This window comes from Taudactylus pleione, unplaced genomic scaffold (genome assembly GCF_031769625.1).
Source record: "Taudactylus pleione unplaced genomic scaffold, aTauple2 ptg000318l, whole genome shotgun sequence".
In the NCBI taxonomy this organism is placed as follows: domain Eukaryota; kingdom Metazoa; phylum Chordata; class Amphibia; order Anura; family Myobatrachidae; genus Taudactylus; species Taudactylus pleione.
The window spans coordinates 1,731,855-1,749,581 of NW_028284719.1; the positions used below are offsets into that span (position 1 = coordinate 1,731,855).

General features: G+C 41.6%; 1 protein-coding gene across 4 annotated transcripts in view; it reads right to left on the minus strand.

Annotated features, from left to right (window-relative positions):
* Positions 1-61: 61 nt before the first annotated feature.
* The window catches only part of LOC148509623 (nicotinamide N-methyltransferase-like), a 30,723-nt gene continuing 13,057 nt past the window's right edge, over positions 62-17,727 (minus strand). For all 4 annotated transcript variants that reach the window (XM_088442887.1, XM_088442884.1, XM_088442886.1 and 1 more), the window contains one exon: positions 62-491. In XM_088442887.1, the coding sequence (XP_088299013.1) occupies positions 62-491 (430 nt within the window). The remainder of the gene's footprint in view (positions 492-17,727) is intronic.

Here is a 17,727-nt window from a genome sequence, read left to right on the forward strand (position 1 = left end):
ATTCCTAATGTTTCCGCGCTTCTTTGATTTTTTTTTGATTGAACCACACTTTTTTTGGAAACTAAACTTCCCTCTCTTTGAGAGCCCTAAGACTGTACATACTGCCATATTTTGCAATATCAGTGTCCACTGTGCTCTCTAATATCTGAAGGTGTTCTATGGTAAATCCTGCATCTTCTACAGCCTTCCTTAAAAAGACCTCATCATATGTTAGGATATGGAACGTGTGCTCCCCAACTGTATAATACTTTCCATTAAATGTACCCATCAATAATAGATAGCCACCTACTTTAATGAAGGAAGATAGTTTTTTAAGGTTTTTGCTATAAGAATCCTTATCTTTGCTAACATGTTGCATTAAATATATACTTATTACACAGTCCGCTTTCTCCAATACAAATGGCTCTGTGGGGTTATCTTTATCAAGGTTGCATTTTTTTATATGTTTAATTTTTCTTCTTAGAATTTCTTCTTTTTCCAACCACTTTTTACTGAAAAAGATAAAAGCACAATTAAATGGCATGTTAACCTAATGTGCAATTATTCTTATATGAATGAGTTGCTAATAAAAATCACTATAAAGCATTTTTATTTTCTTAAGAAGTTTCTGGTTAAATGGTCTTTTATACATAATTTTTTCACTTATTTACTGTATGAATGACATTTTCCAGTAGGATGAATCTTTTGGCTGCCTAAAACATTGCAGTATATTTCAATTGCTGTAAATAAACACTGTGGTGTTTGAATTACAGCAGTGTCGATTTCCATCTCTTATGCTGTATGTATGTATATATTAGGGGTGTGCACCGGCCACTTTTCGTGTTTTGTGTTTTGGTTTTGGATCTGGATCTTTCTTCGTGTTTTGGATCTGGATTGGATTTGCCAAAACCACCCTTCCGTGTTTTGGGTTCTGGGTTTTGTGTTTTGGATCTGTATTTTTTTGAAAAAAAGCATAAAAACAGCTAAAATCACAGAATTTGTAGGTTTTTCTGCTCCTATGCTATTATTAACCTCAATAACCTTAATTTCCACTCATTTCCAGTCTATTCTGAATACCTCACACCTCACAATAGTGTTTTTATGTCCAAAAGGTTGCACCGAGGTAGCTGGATGACTATGCTAAGCGACACGAGTGGGCGGCACAAACACGTGACCCATCTAGGCGTGAAACTGCAGTGGCAGACAGGATGGCATTGAAAAACTAGGCCCCAAACTGTACATAATGCAAAGAAAAAAAAGAGGTGCAAGATGGAATTGTCCTTGGGCCCTCCCACCCACCCTTATGTTGTATAAACAGGACATGCACACTTTAACAAACCAATCATTTCAGCGCCAGGGTCTGCCACACAACTGTGGCTGAAATGATTGGTTCATTTGGGCCCCCACAAAACAAGCTGGCAATTAATCTGTCCCTGCACAAACTGGCTCTACGGAGGCAAGAAGTCGTCCTCATCCTCCTCATCCACAGATTCCTCACCCTCTTCAGTGTTATGTACATCCTCATCCTCACAGAGTATTAATTCGTCCCTGCTGGAACCACAGGTCCCTCTGTACGTTCTGGAGGCTGGTCTCCCTGGAAGAGTTGATCATTCATTTTATGAACATCATCTTCTCCACATTTTGTGGAAGCAACCTCCTACGCCTTTCGCTAACAAGGTTCCCGGCTGCACTAAACACTCTTTCGGAGTACACACTGGAGGGGGGGCAACTCAGGTAAAATAGAGCCAGTTTGTACAGGGACCTCCAAATTGCTTCTTTTTCCTGCCAGTACAGGTACGGACTGTCTGACATGCCTACTTGGATGCTGTCACCGATGTAATCCTTTAACAGACAGACGCACGCTTGTCGCTGCTGCTTTGAGGATTCAAGTGCGGCTACAGCCCACACAATTCACAAAGACAGAAAAAAAAAAAGAATATTTTTATTGTTTGTGGAGCACACTTTGAGGGTTACACCACCCTCTAACAGACAGACGCACGCTTGTCGCTGCTGCTTTGAGGATGCAAGTGCGGCTACAGCCCACACAATTCACAAAGACAGAAAAAAGAAGAAGAATATTTTTATTCTTTGTGTAGCACACTTTGAGGGTGTCACCACCCTTTAACAGACAGACGCACGCTTGTCGCTGCTGCTTTAAGGATGCAGGTGCGGCTACAGCCCACACATTTCACAAAGACCGAAAAAAAAGAACAATATTTTAATTGTTTGTGTAGCACACTTTGAGGGTGTCACCACCCTTTAACAGACAGACGCACGCTTGTCGCTGCTGCTTTAAGGATGCAGGTGCGGCTACAGCCCACACAATTCACAAAGACAGAAAAAAGAAGAATATTTTTATTGTTTGTGTAGCACACTTTGAGGGTGTCACCACCCTTTAACAGACAGACGCACGCTTGTCGCTGCTGCTTTGAGGATGCAAGTGCGGCTACATCGCACACAAGTCACAAACACATAAAAAAAATAGTTTTTTATTTTTTGGAGCACTTTGAGAGTTACACCACCCTTTAACAGACAGACGCACGCTTGTCGCTGCTGCTTTAAGGATGCAGGTGCGGCTACAGCCCACACATTTCACAAAGACCGAAAAAAAAGAACAATATTTTAATTGTTTGTGTAGAACACTTTGAGGGTGTCACCACCCTTTAACAGACAGACGCACGCTTGTCGCTGCTGCTTTAAGGATGCAGGTGCGGCTACAGCCCACACAATTCACATAGACAGATAAAAGAAGAAGAATATTTTTATTGTTTGTGTAGCACACTTTGAGGGTGTCACCACCCTTTAACAGACAGACGCACGCTTGTCGCTGCTGCTTTAAGGATGCAGGTGCGGCTACAGCCCACACATTTCACAAAGACCAAAAAAAAAAGAACAATATTTTAATTGTTTGTGTAGCACACTTTGAGGGTGTCACCACCCTTTAACAGACAGACGCACGCTTGTCGCTGCTGCTTTGAGGATGCAAGTGCGGCTACATCGCACACAAGTCACAAACACATAAAAAAAATAGTTTTTTATTTTTTGGAGCACTTTGAGAGTTACACCACCCTTTAACAGACAGACGCACGCTTGTCGCTGCTGCTTTAAGGATGCAGGTGCGGCTACAGCCCACACATTTCACAAAGACCGAAAAAAAAGAACAATATTTTAATTGTTTGTGTAGAACACTTTGAGGGTGTCACCACCCTTTAACAGACAGACGCACGCTTGTCGCTGCTGCTTTAAGGATGCAGGTGTGGCTACAGCCCACACATTTCACAAAGACAGAAAAAAAAAGAACAATATTTTAATTGTTTGTGTAGCACACTTTGAGGGTGTCACCACCCTTTAACAGACAGACGCACGCTTGTCGCTGCTGCTTTGAGGATGCAGGTGGAATCTAGACGGGATTTGGAACCGAGGACACACTACCTCCATCAATTGTCTAAATCCCACTGCACTAATGTCGGATACCGGACGCACGTCTAACACCAACATAGCAGTCAAGGCCTCAGTTATACGTTTTGCTTCAGGATGACTTCTGTCGTACTTCATCCTCATCGCTAGGGACTGTTGGAGGGTCAATTGTTTAGTAAAAGTAGTGATGTTCCTACTTCCTCTCTGGGATGATGAACAACTCCCAGCAGCAGCAACAGCACTAGTAGGAAGTGGTTCTTGATCTTTCCCTATTTTATTTTTATCAGAGAAAGTTTGGTCCTCCATTTATGTTATATTGATATATATACGTGCGGCTAAAGTGCACACAAACACAGAAAATATTTTTTTATTTTTGCTGGAGAGTAGTGCACTTTGTGGGTTACACCACCCTTTAAGAAATGAGCCAGCCGGCTCTTTACTTATGGGACACAGGCGCACGCTTGGCGCTGCTCCTTTGTTGATGCACGTGCAGCCACAGTGCACACAAGTCACAAACACAGAAAATATATATTTTTTTGGTTTGGAGTGTACTTTGGGGGTTACAGAACCCTTTAACGGTCAAGCCAGCCGGCGCTTTACTTATGACACAGGCGCACGCTTGGCACTACTTTGTTGATGCACGTGCGGCTACTGCGCATACAATTCACAAACCCAGAAAATAATTTTTTTTTTGGTTTGGACTGGAGTGTACTTTCGGGGGTTACAGCACCCTTTAACGGTCAAGCCAGCCGGCCCTTTACTTATGACACAGGCGCACACTTGGCACTACTTTGTTGATGCACGTGCGGCTACTGCGCACACAATTCACAAACACAGAAAATAATTTTTTTCGGTTTGGACTGGAGTGTACTTTGGGGGTTACAGCACCCTTTAACGGTCAAGCCAGCCGGCCCTTTACTTATGACACAGGCGCACGCTTGGCACTACTTTGTTGATGCACGTGCGGCTACTGCGCACACAATTCACAAACACAGAAAATAATTTTTTTTTTTGGTTTGGACTGGAGTGTACTTTCGGGGGTTACAGCACCCTTTAACGGTCAAGCCAGCCGGCCCTTTACTTATGACACAGGCACACGCTTGGCACTACTTTGTTGATGCACGTGCGGCTACTGCGCACACAATTCACAAACACAGAAAATAATTTTTTTTTTGGTTTGGACTGGAGTGTACTTTGGGGGTTACAGCACCCTTTAACGGTCAAGCCAGCCGGCCCTTTACTTATGACACAGGCGCACGTTTGGCACTACTTTGTTGATGCACGTGCGGCTACTGCGCACACAATTCACAAACACAGAAAATAATTTTTTTTTTGGTTTGGACTGGAGTGTACTTTCGGGGGTTACAGCACCCTTAACGGTCAAGCCAGCCGGCCCTTTACTTATGACACAGGCGCACGCTTGGCACTACTTTGTTGATGCACGTGCGGCTACTGCGCACACAATTCACAAACCCAGAAAATAATTTTTTTTTTGGTTTGGACTGGAGTGTACTTTCGGGGGTTACAGCACCCTTAACGGTCAAGCCAGCCGGCCCTTTACTTATGACACAGGCGCACGCTTGGCACTACTTTGTTGATGCACGTGCGGCTACTGCGCACACAATTCACAAACACAGAAAATATTTTTTTTTTTGGTTTGGACTGGAGTGTACTTTCGGGGGTTACAGCACCCTTAACGGTCAAGCCAGCCGGCCCTTTACTTATGACACAGGCGCACGCTTGGCACTACTTTGTTGATGCACGTGCGGCTACTGCGCACACAATTCACAAACACAGAAAATAATTTTTTTTTGGTTTGGACTGGAGTGTACTTTCGGGGGTTACAGCACCCTTTAACGGTCAAGCCAGCCGGCCCTTTACTTATGACACAGGCGCACGCTTGGCACTACTTTGTTGATGCACGTGCGGCTACTGCGCACACAATTCACAAACACAGAAAATATATTATTTTTTTAGCACTTGGGGGAGCGCCCCTGATGGACAGAGCACCCCCTGGACAACACTACAGCTCTCCTTTAGGACTGGGACACTGCACAGGACTTTGGAGTGGACACAGCCCCTATGGAGAACTGACTGCACAACACAGTCCAGCCAGCCCCTATGGACTTTGAAGTAGTGGACACAGCCCCTATTAACAACAGCAGCACAGCACAACACAGCCAGCCCCTATGGACTTTGAAGTAGTGGACAACAGCAGCACTACACTACACTACACTACACAGCCCTAACTCCCACCCTCCCTCTTCACTGTCCACAGCCGAGTGAGAAAATGGCGCCGACGCGGGTACCTTATATAGGATCCAAAACCCGCGAGACTCGGAAGGCGGGATGATGACGTTTTGCCTCGATTTCAGATCCGAGTCAGGCGGGAAAAGTCGAGCCTGACTCGGATCGGACTCGGATCGGGGGGGTTCGGATTTTAGAAATCCGAACCCGCTCACCCCTAGTATATATATATATATATATATCTCAAGAGTCATCATTTGACTGAGAAATAGAACACACACAGGAAACAGCTGCAGTATTTGGATAGAGTGATCCTAAGAAGTTAATTTTTTATGAAGGGAAGATTATTCTATTACTTATCTAATACAGTATAAACCCCTGAGTAGAAGGATCAATACCATTTTTGGAGATGCTGGTCTAAACATTGAATACCCCTGAGGTAGTCGATAATGCGACAAAATCTAAAGAAGAAATCCTCTCAAATTTTCCGTTCTTCAGAATACATGTCCAAGGAAGATAGCCATCCAGGTTACTGAAGTGTTATTTGAAGAACATTGTGGTGGATCATCCTAAAGACCTCCAAATTCTATTATATATATATATATGGTAATTCAATCCAGCAGCACTCCTCTCTAATTCAATTTAGCCAAAAATGCAGGAGCTTTCCTTACATAAACCTCCAAGAAGGTGGATTACAAAATGCAGCATAGGGATCATGCAGTGCGCATTGTGATAACAATACAGGAGACCAGCTTACACCTTTTTTTTGTAACCTCGTCCCCTGTATTATTATCGCAATGAGTGCTGCCTGATCCCTACGCTATATATACACATACAGTTGGCGGCACTCGAGCATAGATATGGAATAAACACACGGAGTTCCCTATTGGGTCAACGTTTCAATTCACAAAATGAATTTTCATCAGTTCCTGATGAAAATTCATTTTGTGAATTGAAACGTTGACCCAATACGGGAACTCCGTGTGTTTATTCCATATTTATGCTCGAGTGCCGTCAACTGTATGTATATCTGTTATTTATGAAGGAGGGCACCGGCAGCAGTTGATACATTTTTAGCTCAGTGCCGAGTATTTGGACTTATATATATATATATATATATATATATATATATATAAAAATAGATATAGATATATTTATTTATACACATTAGTGGGCAAATTTGTGAAAGCCTTTTGGAAATTGTGCATTTTTGAAGTTTAACAGCTTATAGCACTAACATATTTTAGTATTATTCCAAAAAGCATATATCATTACACTGACAATTTAATTTAGAACATAATACAACAGAATACAATTAACTTTCTAACAAAATGTTACATTTTGTAAACAGTTATATGTACTGAACTATGGATAGCACATTTCTTAGTATTGCACAATATCCATTAGTACTCTGTTAGGAAGCCGTTTGCTGCAATTACATACCTCCCAACATTGGTGGCCAGAGGGTCATGACCCATAGTGCAGTAAAGGTGCATTTGCATTATAAAAGGGGGCAGAGCCAAGGGAAAAGGGGGCTTAGTCTCATGGCATCCCCATTTCCATCACTGTGGGGTTGTATCCAGTACTTTCCGAGATGCCCCCTGGCTCTCTCTGCACTGTGAATAGATGATGTGCACATGCATACAATATCAATTCATCCGCTGCTTCCTCACTGCTCTGCTGTGCATATTGAGGTCTAGGAAATTAACCAATTTTTTATTAATGCATTGGGTCAATTTCAAATTACTTACTCAAGATTATTTACACAGAATCGGTTCCTCATTCCATCTATGTTTATATACTGAATATGTCTATAGAGAAAAAACTTACACACGTGGGCATTCTGCCCACCCAAGATGATTGGGCAATAATAATCCAATCACTCTCTGCAGGCCAGTCCCACCCTGACTAGAATCTAATTGTTTGACTGCCACCTGCTCTCACCTTTGATTGGTCGGAGTGATACATTAACTCAGCCAGTACTGTGATCTCACAGACCTCAATTGAAAAAGTCACTATCCTGGTGAAATGCACATCTTGACTTCGGAGCCTCTGCTGTGCACGAGGGGATTCCACTGACTACACACCACGGCAGCAGCCACTAGAGTATCAGGTACTTGTCCATTTTCAGGGATCCACTGGATGCTTCACCTCATGTATATTAGGCCTCTCACTGCACTGTCTTAGAGAAGAGTGGGGTGGAAGTGTCCATCAGCATGCCAGCCGATTCTCTCTATCTTCCTCCCTGTGGGACTGGGGATCTCTCACCCAGTATTCATTGTGCATTTTCCTCACTTATAGGGCAGCAGCATCCTGAATACTTCCATCTATTTCTTTATTTGTGATTCTCACATATCTGGCATTCTCATTTTCTCGCCAAGTGAGATGGTGCTGGTAATACTTAAAACAGTACAATATAAGTGCACATCCAGTAAAAAAATGGTTGTCTTTTATACTCAGTCTTTCAATTGTGTTCCACAATTTTTAGGGAGCCATGAGTAATTTCTTTTAAATGTTATTATGCTGTGCCACTCTTTCTTTGAATTATCATACAATGTGATTATATGGAAAACAAAAGACAAAGGTGGAGTTTGTATTAAATGGGCAATTACAGTCTGCAGGAAATTGCTTGAACAATTAGATGGATTTTGTACCCCACTCACAAGATAATAAAGCGAGGTCAAATATTTAAAGGTATCTTTACAACCCTGGTGGTGGATGTCCGTCAAAACAATAATATATGCGCTGCTCTACAATCAGGACGAGGGTCACAACAGCTTATGTAACTTTTACCATAATCAAAGCAAGGGTCACAGGGGGTCATTCAGACCCACTCGCGAGCGTCAGTACGCTCGCAAGCGGGTCGATGTTCCCCACTGTGCATGCGCACGATGGAGGGAGCTCCGTCGTGCGCATGCGCAAGACCCAACGAGTGACGGTCTTGCCATCGCTCGGGGTCTTGCACCAAAGGGGGCGTGCTGTCGATGTTGATTGATAGCACGCCCCCTTTTGTGAGCGTGCCTGCCAGACGGAGGCGTTCCCATGGGAATGCCTACCGTCTGGAGCCAGCCCCACTGACATCACTAGTGATATATACGACCGTCTGGAGCCAGCCCCACTGACATCACTAGTGATGTCAGTGGGAGTGATTTTGGCTCTGATAGAGCCAAAATCACTCCAGGACTTGCGGCTGGGAGACCCTACCGCAGGGTCTCCTTCGCAAGTCCGATGGTCGCGATGGTCAAGACCATCGGGACCATCTTTTAGGACGCTCGTATATGCTGTGGGTGGTGACCCACAGCTATACAAGCGTCCAGGAGGATGCTCCATTTTAATGGAGGAGGGCCCTGATTCAGAGCGAGCGCTCTGCTCAGAGCGTTCGGCTCTGAATCAGGCCCACAGTGCTGTATGTAGAGCTTTCCACAATCAAAGCAAAAATCACATACCCTTACTTACAAAGGAATATATAGAGATGTATCCATCAAGGTATCTTTAACAATAGACTTTGCACATCTTCATATAGACTTCAAAAATCCTGTAATCAGAGTAAAATAATTGTGTACCCTACTCACAATGGAGGCTGCTGCAATAAGCACATCAAGGTCTCTTTTATCATCCTTCTTTACTTGCTGAATTTTCCCTTATCCCCAATAATACATTTCGGGGTATAAGTAATAATGGAGAAAAATGGCCCTATCTATTTTCAAGTATTTAATAAAAAAATAACACAAGTGAGGCACAAAATAAAATGGTATTTTCACAAGGTCAGTCTGTAAAAGCATTCATTGGAAAAGATGTTTAAGGGTCGTATATAACCTGTGACAAAGTTGCAGGGTGGGGACCTTCCTTAGCAGGCTTACACAGTTCTAAATAGAACTGTCCCAGTGTGAATAACAAATAATAAATCCCCTAATAAACACGTTTTGATTTCTAAAATTTTTTTATCAAGGCATAGGGATTCAATCGTGTCCCTCCTATAAATACCGCCTCTTAATTCGCTAATGAGAAATACCTGGGGATTTAATCAGATCCTCTCTTTGTTCTGCATATGCACATAATCTCTATTGGTCTCAATGTCCTATCCATTATAGATTCATATTTCTTCTTCCCATTGCACAGGGGGAGCACTGGTGCCACTTTTGGACAAGATGTTCTACCCAGAATCCATCTGCATATGACATGTGGTCACATGACCTACGGCCATCCCGATCGTGACGTTTGTTCAGCTCCTACTGCCTCTTTGGTAATGTTTGTTGTTTCTCGTCCCATATAGACATCAGAGTTTGGGATGGGCATGCCCATTGCGTCCTGAGTTTCCACAGTGACACCTTTCACTTTCTTTTTGCAAACATGAGACCAATAATCCTAGAGTTATAAACAAATTATCTCACAAAGTTCTTAGAATTGATAAAATATTTAATTGTCCATATGTTAGTAGATGATAAACATAAAAAATACAACATATAAATTAGTAATCAATAGTTACTTTAGGGGCGGTATTTATAAGAGGGAAGCGATTGAAACCCTTATGCCTTGATAAAGATGTTTTAGAAATCGAAATGCATTGGTTAGGGGATTTAGGGGGAGATTCAATAAAGCTTGAAGAGAGATAAAATTGGAGATAAATAGCACCAACCAATCAGCTACTAACTGTCACCTTACAGGCTGTGTTTGAAAAATGACAGTTAGGAGCTAATTGGTTGGTGCTATTTATCTCCAATTTTATTAAATCTCCCCCTTATTTTTTAATATTCACACTGGGACAGTTCTATTTTGGAACTCTTTGGAACAGTGTAAGCCTGCAAAAGAAGGTCTGGACCCTGCAACTTTACAACTTAAACATCTTTTCCAATGATTGCATTTACAGACTGACCTTGTGAAAATACCGTTTTATTTTGTGCCTCATTTGTGTTATTTTTGATTAAATACTTGAAGGGATACTAAGGGAAAATTCAGCAAGAAAGGAAGGATGATTAAAGAAACCTTGATGTCCTTATCTCAGCAGCCTCCATTGTGAGTAAGGTACACAATTACTTTAATCTGATTACAGGATTTTATGAATATGTGCAAAGTCTGTTGTTAAATATACCTTGATGGATACATCTCTATATATTCCTTTGTACTGTAAGTAAGGGTGCATGATTTTTGCTTTGATTGTGGAAAGCTCTACATACAGGATTGTGACCCTTACTTTGATTGTGGGAAAAGTTGCATATGCTGTTGTGACCCTCATTCTGGTTGTGGATAGCGGCACATATATTATTGTTTTGACGGACATCCGCCACCAGGTGTGTAAAGATACCTTTATATATTTGACCTTGCTTTATTATATTGTGAGTGGGGTATGACATCCATTGTTCAAGCAATTTCCTGCAGACTAATTGACCACTTTATGTAATACAAGCTCCACCTTTGTCTTTTGTTTTCCATATTATCACATCATATGAGAATTCAAAGAAAGAGTGGCACAGCAAAATAACATCTAAAATAAATTACTCATGGCTCCCTAAACATCGTGGAACATAACAAAGACTGAGTATAAAAGACAACCTTTTTTTACTGTACATGCACTTATATTGTTCTGTTTTAAGTATAACCAGCACCATCTCACCTGTAGAGTGTTTATTTCTTTATCTAAATATTGTATTAGGAGTGTGGTGTTGCTCTTTATACACTCTGCAAGGGGAGTAAGTAGCAAAGGGTTGCACTGATTGGCTCCCTAAATATTCCTGTATGTTTATTTCCTAGCTAACCCACCAGGGAGCCTGCGCTGATTTCATCAGGCTCCCAGGGGTCAATTTACTAAGATGGAAGTTCTATTAAGATATTATGGTGCCCATAGCAACCAATCAGAGGCCAGGCATTATCTTCTAGACGGTGCTAGATAAATGAGAAGTAGAATCTGATTGGTTGCTATGGGCAACATCACTTCTTAATAGAACTCTCATCTAAGTAAATTTATCCCCCAGTGAGGCAAGCTGGACAAACAGCAGATGCCGTTGACTACTGCATGCCGTCAGGGTATAGGAGGTGGGTCTGCTCATGCCCCACTTACTATTTTCAGTATATGATGTATAGCAGCCATTTACCCCATACTATACTGAATGGTATATTATTATCGTAATACTATTTATTATTTCTATATTATTTACCTGATACCCTGATTGTGATTTACGCTTACTCTAGAAATACCCACTTTCACCACACATTAAATACTGTTGGCATATTTATGTGATCCAGACTAGCGATTTATATAACTGCTTGTTTGCAAATGATTGCACATAGTTATTCCATTGTATTATAAGATGTACATAATTATGTGATGGAATCTACCTTATATGTATAGGTAGTAACAAAATTTTGAAACAAGCAGCATATTACCAATTTATAGTAATTAAATAATTACTGGATCAATAATCTGTATTTTTCCTACTGTGTCTGACTTGAAGTCGTAGCAAATTATAGACTATGAATTTGTGATCATATAAACTTCATTGGTGAAATGGAGATTTACTGACTATTACACTGTTAACATGATTGCATGTAACAAGCTGCTTTAATTTAGTGGTTGGATTGTTTCCAGTTGATTTATGTAGAGATGATATCTCTTTGATGAAGCACACTACTTCATCTACAATTTTTCACTTTGGCCTAATACCATTGTTATTTCAGAATTGTGGGTGGTCTATCTAGGTATATGGGTATCTAATACCTATGATTGCATAATTTTTATAGGTCATAACCACCATTTAATGTTCTTTTGGGGTATATGTGCCTCTTTTCTTTTAATTAGTGTTTGTATCATTTATGTATAATATTATGTACCCTGTCCCCTATAACTACTACTTTATTTTAAACATAATTATTAAAGGTTAAGTTTTATTAACAGTATAGGTAGAATTTTGTGCACCAAAAAAAGAGAGTACCTTATTCTCTTATCTTTTGTAAGTTTTTACTCTCATGGGTGCACCTCCACAGGCATGATATGTCTGATACTGTTACACACACATAAATCTTTCCTATGTAATTTTTTTCTACCTCTATCATAATATATTAATATATTGGTGCCAGTGATCATGGTCTCCCAACTCCTCCCCTTTCCCAAGCTTTTGTGATGGTTTGTTTGAGAGATAAAAGCATCTTTTTCCTGGGAATTCTGACATTTAATCCAAAATATTGAAGGCTGCGTCATACAGTCCTGGCACTGATGTTTACTCCACATTCACGTAAATCATTTTGAATTGCCTTAGATGATTTTCTTCTGAAACTCAAGCACAGTTTTTTCATTCTTCTATCACAGCATGGTGTTGTGGATCTTTTCCTACCTTTACCAGGTTGGTTTTAAGTCTGTTTTGAGTCTATTGATACTTAGGGGTAAATTTACTAAAATGAGAGTATTTAGAAATGGAGATGTATCCCATACCAACCAATCAGATTCTACTTAACATTTAAATAGCACCTTTTAGGAGATAATAGCTAGAATCTGATTGGTTACTCTCACTTTAGTAAATTTACCCCTTAGTCTACAGCAGGGGTTCCCAAAAACGGTCCTCAAGGCACACTAACAGTCCAGGTTTTAAGGATAGACATACTTGAGCACATGTGATTTAATTAGTACCTCAGCTATGTTGATTTAACCATCTCTACTCAAGCATGGATATCACTAAAACCAGGACTGTTAGTGTGCCTTGAGGACCGAGGTTGGGAGTCACTGATCTACAGTTTTGAAATTAATTTAAAGTAATTATTTCTAGGTGACCAGTCAACTGTTTTTACTTTGCTTGTTCTCCTAAATAAATTACACAGCTTAATTCAAGAAAATAAAGTAAAAAAATGCATGAAAAACAGCGACCAACTTAGTGAAAATCAATAACTAAAGAAAATGTTTTGCTATCAATTCTGGTAGCAACAAATGTGATCTTACTCATGCTAACATCTTATTGGATCCATATTGTGGCATTGCAACACCTGATTGGCTCTCACTCTTGTTGGTCACTTTTGAGTTTATGAAATCCCCTTTCTCCTTATCTTTATTTAGCTATAAATGTTTATGTAATAAAGATAATTCGTCACTGTGTCCTGCATTATATTGTGCATAAAATTATATTTCCAATGATATATACCTTTAGAGGATTTTCTTTACAAATAATGCAGTTATATGCAAGTAAACCTTAAAAACACACATTTTTCTAAAGGTTTCCACGATTTCGGCCACTAGTGTATATATATACAGTATATATATTAGGGGTGTGCACCGGCCACTTTTCGTGTTTTGTTTTTTGGTTTTGGATCTGGATCTTTCTTCGTGTTTTGGATCTGGATTGGTTTTGCCAAAACCACCCTTCCGTGTTTTGGGTTCTGGGTTTTGTGTTTTGGATCTGTATTTTTTTTTAAAAAAGCATAAAAACAGCTAAAATCACAGAATTTGTGTGTTTTTCTGCTCCTATGCTATTATTAACCTCAATAACCTTAATTTCCACTCATTTCCAGTCTATTCTGAACACCTCACATCTCACAATAGTGTTTTTATATCCAAAAGGTTGCACCGAGGTAGCTGGATGACTATGCTAAGAGATACGAGTGGGCGGCACAAACACGTGGTCCATCTAGGAGTGACACTGCAGTGGCAGACAGGATGGCATTTTGAAAAACTAGGCCCCAAACAGTACATAATTCAAAGAAAAAAAAGAGGTGCAAGATGGAATTGTCCTTGGGCCCTCCCACCCACCCTTATGTTGTATAAACAGGACATGCACACTTTAACAAACCAAACATTTCAGCGCCAGGGTCTGCCACATGACTGTGGCTGAAATGATTGGTTCGTTTGGGCCCCCACAAAACAAACTGGCAATTAATCTGTCCCTGCACAAACTGGCTCTACGGAGGCAAGATGTCGTCCTCATCCTCCTCATCCACCGATTCCTCACCCTCTTCAGTGTTGTGTACATCCTCATCCTCACAGAGTATTAATTCGTCCCCACTGGAATCCACAACCACAGGTCCCTCTGTACGTTCTGGAGGCTGGTCTTCCTGGAAGAGTTGATAATTCATTTTATGAACATCATCTTCTCCACATTTTGTGGAAGCAACCTCCTACGCCTTTCGCTGACAAGGTTCCCGGCTGCACTATACACTCTTTCGGAGTACACACTGGAGGGGGGGGAAACTCAGGTAAAATAGAGCCAGTTTGTACAGGGACCTCCAAATTGCTTCTTTTTCCTGCCAGTACAGGTACGGACTGTCTGACATGCCTACTTGGATGCTGTCACCGATGTAATCCTTTAACAGACAGATGCACGCTTGTCGCTGCTGCTTTAAGGATGCAGGTGCGGCTACAGCCCACACATTTCACAAAGACAGAAAAAAAAAGAAGAATATTTTTATTGGTTGTGGAGCACACTTTGAGGGTGTCACCAACCTTTAACAGACAGACGCACGCTTGTCGCTGCTGCTTTGAAGACAGTATCATATGCAGTGACAGTAGACTTGTCAGAAATTGTTGGCACGTCCTTCAGTCCGGACCAGATGTCCAAATTGGCCCTTGACTTATGACACAGGCGCACACTTGGCGCTGCTACTGTGTTGATGCACGTGCGGCTACATCGCACACAAGTCACAAACACATAAAAAACCATTTTTTTATTTTTTGGAGCACTTTGAGGGTTACACCACCCTTTAACAGACAGACGCACGCTTGTCGCTGCTGCTTTGAGGCTGCAAGTGCGGCTACAGCCCACACAATTCACAAAGACAGAAAAAAAAGAATAATATTTTTATTGTTTGTGGAGCGCACTTTGAGGGTTACACAACCCTTTAACAGACAGACGCACGCTTGTTGCTGCTGCTTTAAGGATGCAGGTGTGGCTACAGCCCACACATTTCACAAAGAGAAAAAAAAATAATTTTTTTATTGTTTGTGGAGCGCACTTTGAGGGTTACACCACCCTTTAACAGACAGATGCACGCTTGTCGCTGCTGCTTTGAGGATGCAAGTGCGGCTACAGCACACACAATTCACAAAGACAGAAAAAAAAAGAATAATTTTTTTATTGTTTGTGGAGTGCACTTTGAGGGTTACACCACCCTTTAACAGACAGATGCACGCTTGTCGCTGCTGCTTTAAGGATGCAGGTGCGGCTACAGCCCACACAATTCACAAAGACAGAAAAAAAAAGAAGAATATTTTTATTGTTTGTGAAGCACACTTTGAGGGTTACACCACCCTTTAACAGACAGACGCACGCTTGTCGCTGCTGCTTTGAGGCTGCAAGTGCGGCTACAGCCCACACAATTCACAAAGACAGAAAAAAAAAGAATAATTTTTTTTATTGTTTGTGGAGCGCACTTTGAGGGTTACACCACCCTTTAACAGACAGACGCACGCTTGTTGCTGCTGCTTTAAGGATGCAGGTGCGGCTACAGCCCACACATTTCACAAAGAGAAATTTTTTTTTTTTTTTATTGTTTGTGGAGCGCACTTTGAGGGTTACACCACCCTTTAACAGACAGATGCACGCTTGTCGCTGCTGCTTTGAGGATGCAAGTGCGGCTACAGCCCACACATTTCACAAAGACAGAAAAAAAAGAAGAATATTTTTATTGTTTGTGGAGCACACTTTGAGGGTGTCACCACCCTTTAACAGACAGACGCACGCTTGTCGCTGCTGCTTTAAGGATGCAGGTGCGGCTACAGCCCACACAATTCACAAAGACAGAAAAAAAAAGAATATTTTTATTGTTTGTGGAGCGCACTTTGAGGGTTACACCACCCTTTAACAGACAGATGCACGCTTGTCGCTGCTGCTTTGAGGATGCAAGTGCGGCTACAGCCCACACAATTCACAAAGACAGAAAAAAAAGAAGAATTTTTTTATTGTTTGTGGAGCGCACTTTGAGGGTTACACCACCCTTTAACAGACAGACGCACGCTTGTCGCTGCTGCTTTGAGGATGCAGGTGGAATCTAGACGGGATTTGGAACCGGGGACACACTACCTCCATCAATTGTCTAAATCCCACTGCACTAATGGCGGATACCGGACGCACGTCTAACACCAACATAGCAGTCAAGGCCTCAGTTATACGTTTTGCTTCAGGATGACTGCTGTCGTACTTCATCCTCATCGCTAGGGACTGTTGGAGGGTCAATTGTTTAGTAAAAGTAGTGGTGTTCCTACTTCCTCTCTGGGATGATGAACAACTCCCAGCAGCAGCAACAGCACTAGGAGGAAGTGGTTCTTGATCTTTCCCTATTTTATTTTTATCGGAGAAAGTTTGGTCCTCCATTTATGTTATATTGATATATACGTGCGGCTATGGCACTTTGTGGGTTACACCACCCTTTAAGAAATGAGCCAGCCGGCTCTTTACTTTAGGGATACAGGCGCACGCTTGGCGCTGCTCCTTTGTTGATGCACGTGCAGCCACAGTGCACACAATTCACAAACACAGAAAATATTTTTTTATTTGGTTTGGAGTTTACTTTGGGGGTTACAGAACCCTTAACGGTCAAGCCAGCCGGCCCTTTACTTATGACACAGGCGCACGCTTGGCACTACTTTGTTGATGCACGTGCGGCTACTGCGCACACAATTCACAAACACAGAAAATATTTTTTTATTTGGTTTGGACTGGAGTGTACTTTGGGGGTTACAGCACCCTTTAACGGTCAAGCCAGCCGGCCCTTTACTTATGACACAGGCGCACGCTTGGCACTACTTTGTTGATGCACGTGCGGCTACTGCGCACACAATTCACAAACACAGAAAATATTTTTTTATTTGGTTTGGAGTGTACTTTGGGGGTTACAGCACCCTTTAACGGTCAAGCCAGCTGGCCCTTTACTTATGACACAGGCGCACGCTTGGCACTACTTTGTTGATGCACGTGCGGCTACTGCGCACACAATTCACAAACACAGAAAATATTTTATTATTTGGTTTGAACTGGAGTGTACTTTGGGGGTTACAGCACCCTTTAACGGTCAAGCCAGCCGGCCCTTTTCTTATGACACAGGCGCACGCTTGGCACTACTTTGTTGATGCACGTGCGGCTACTGCGCACACAATTCACAAACACAGAAAAA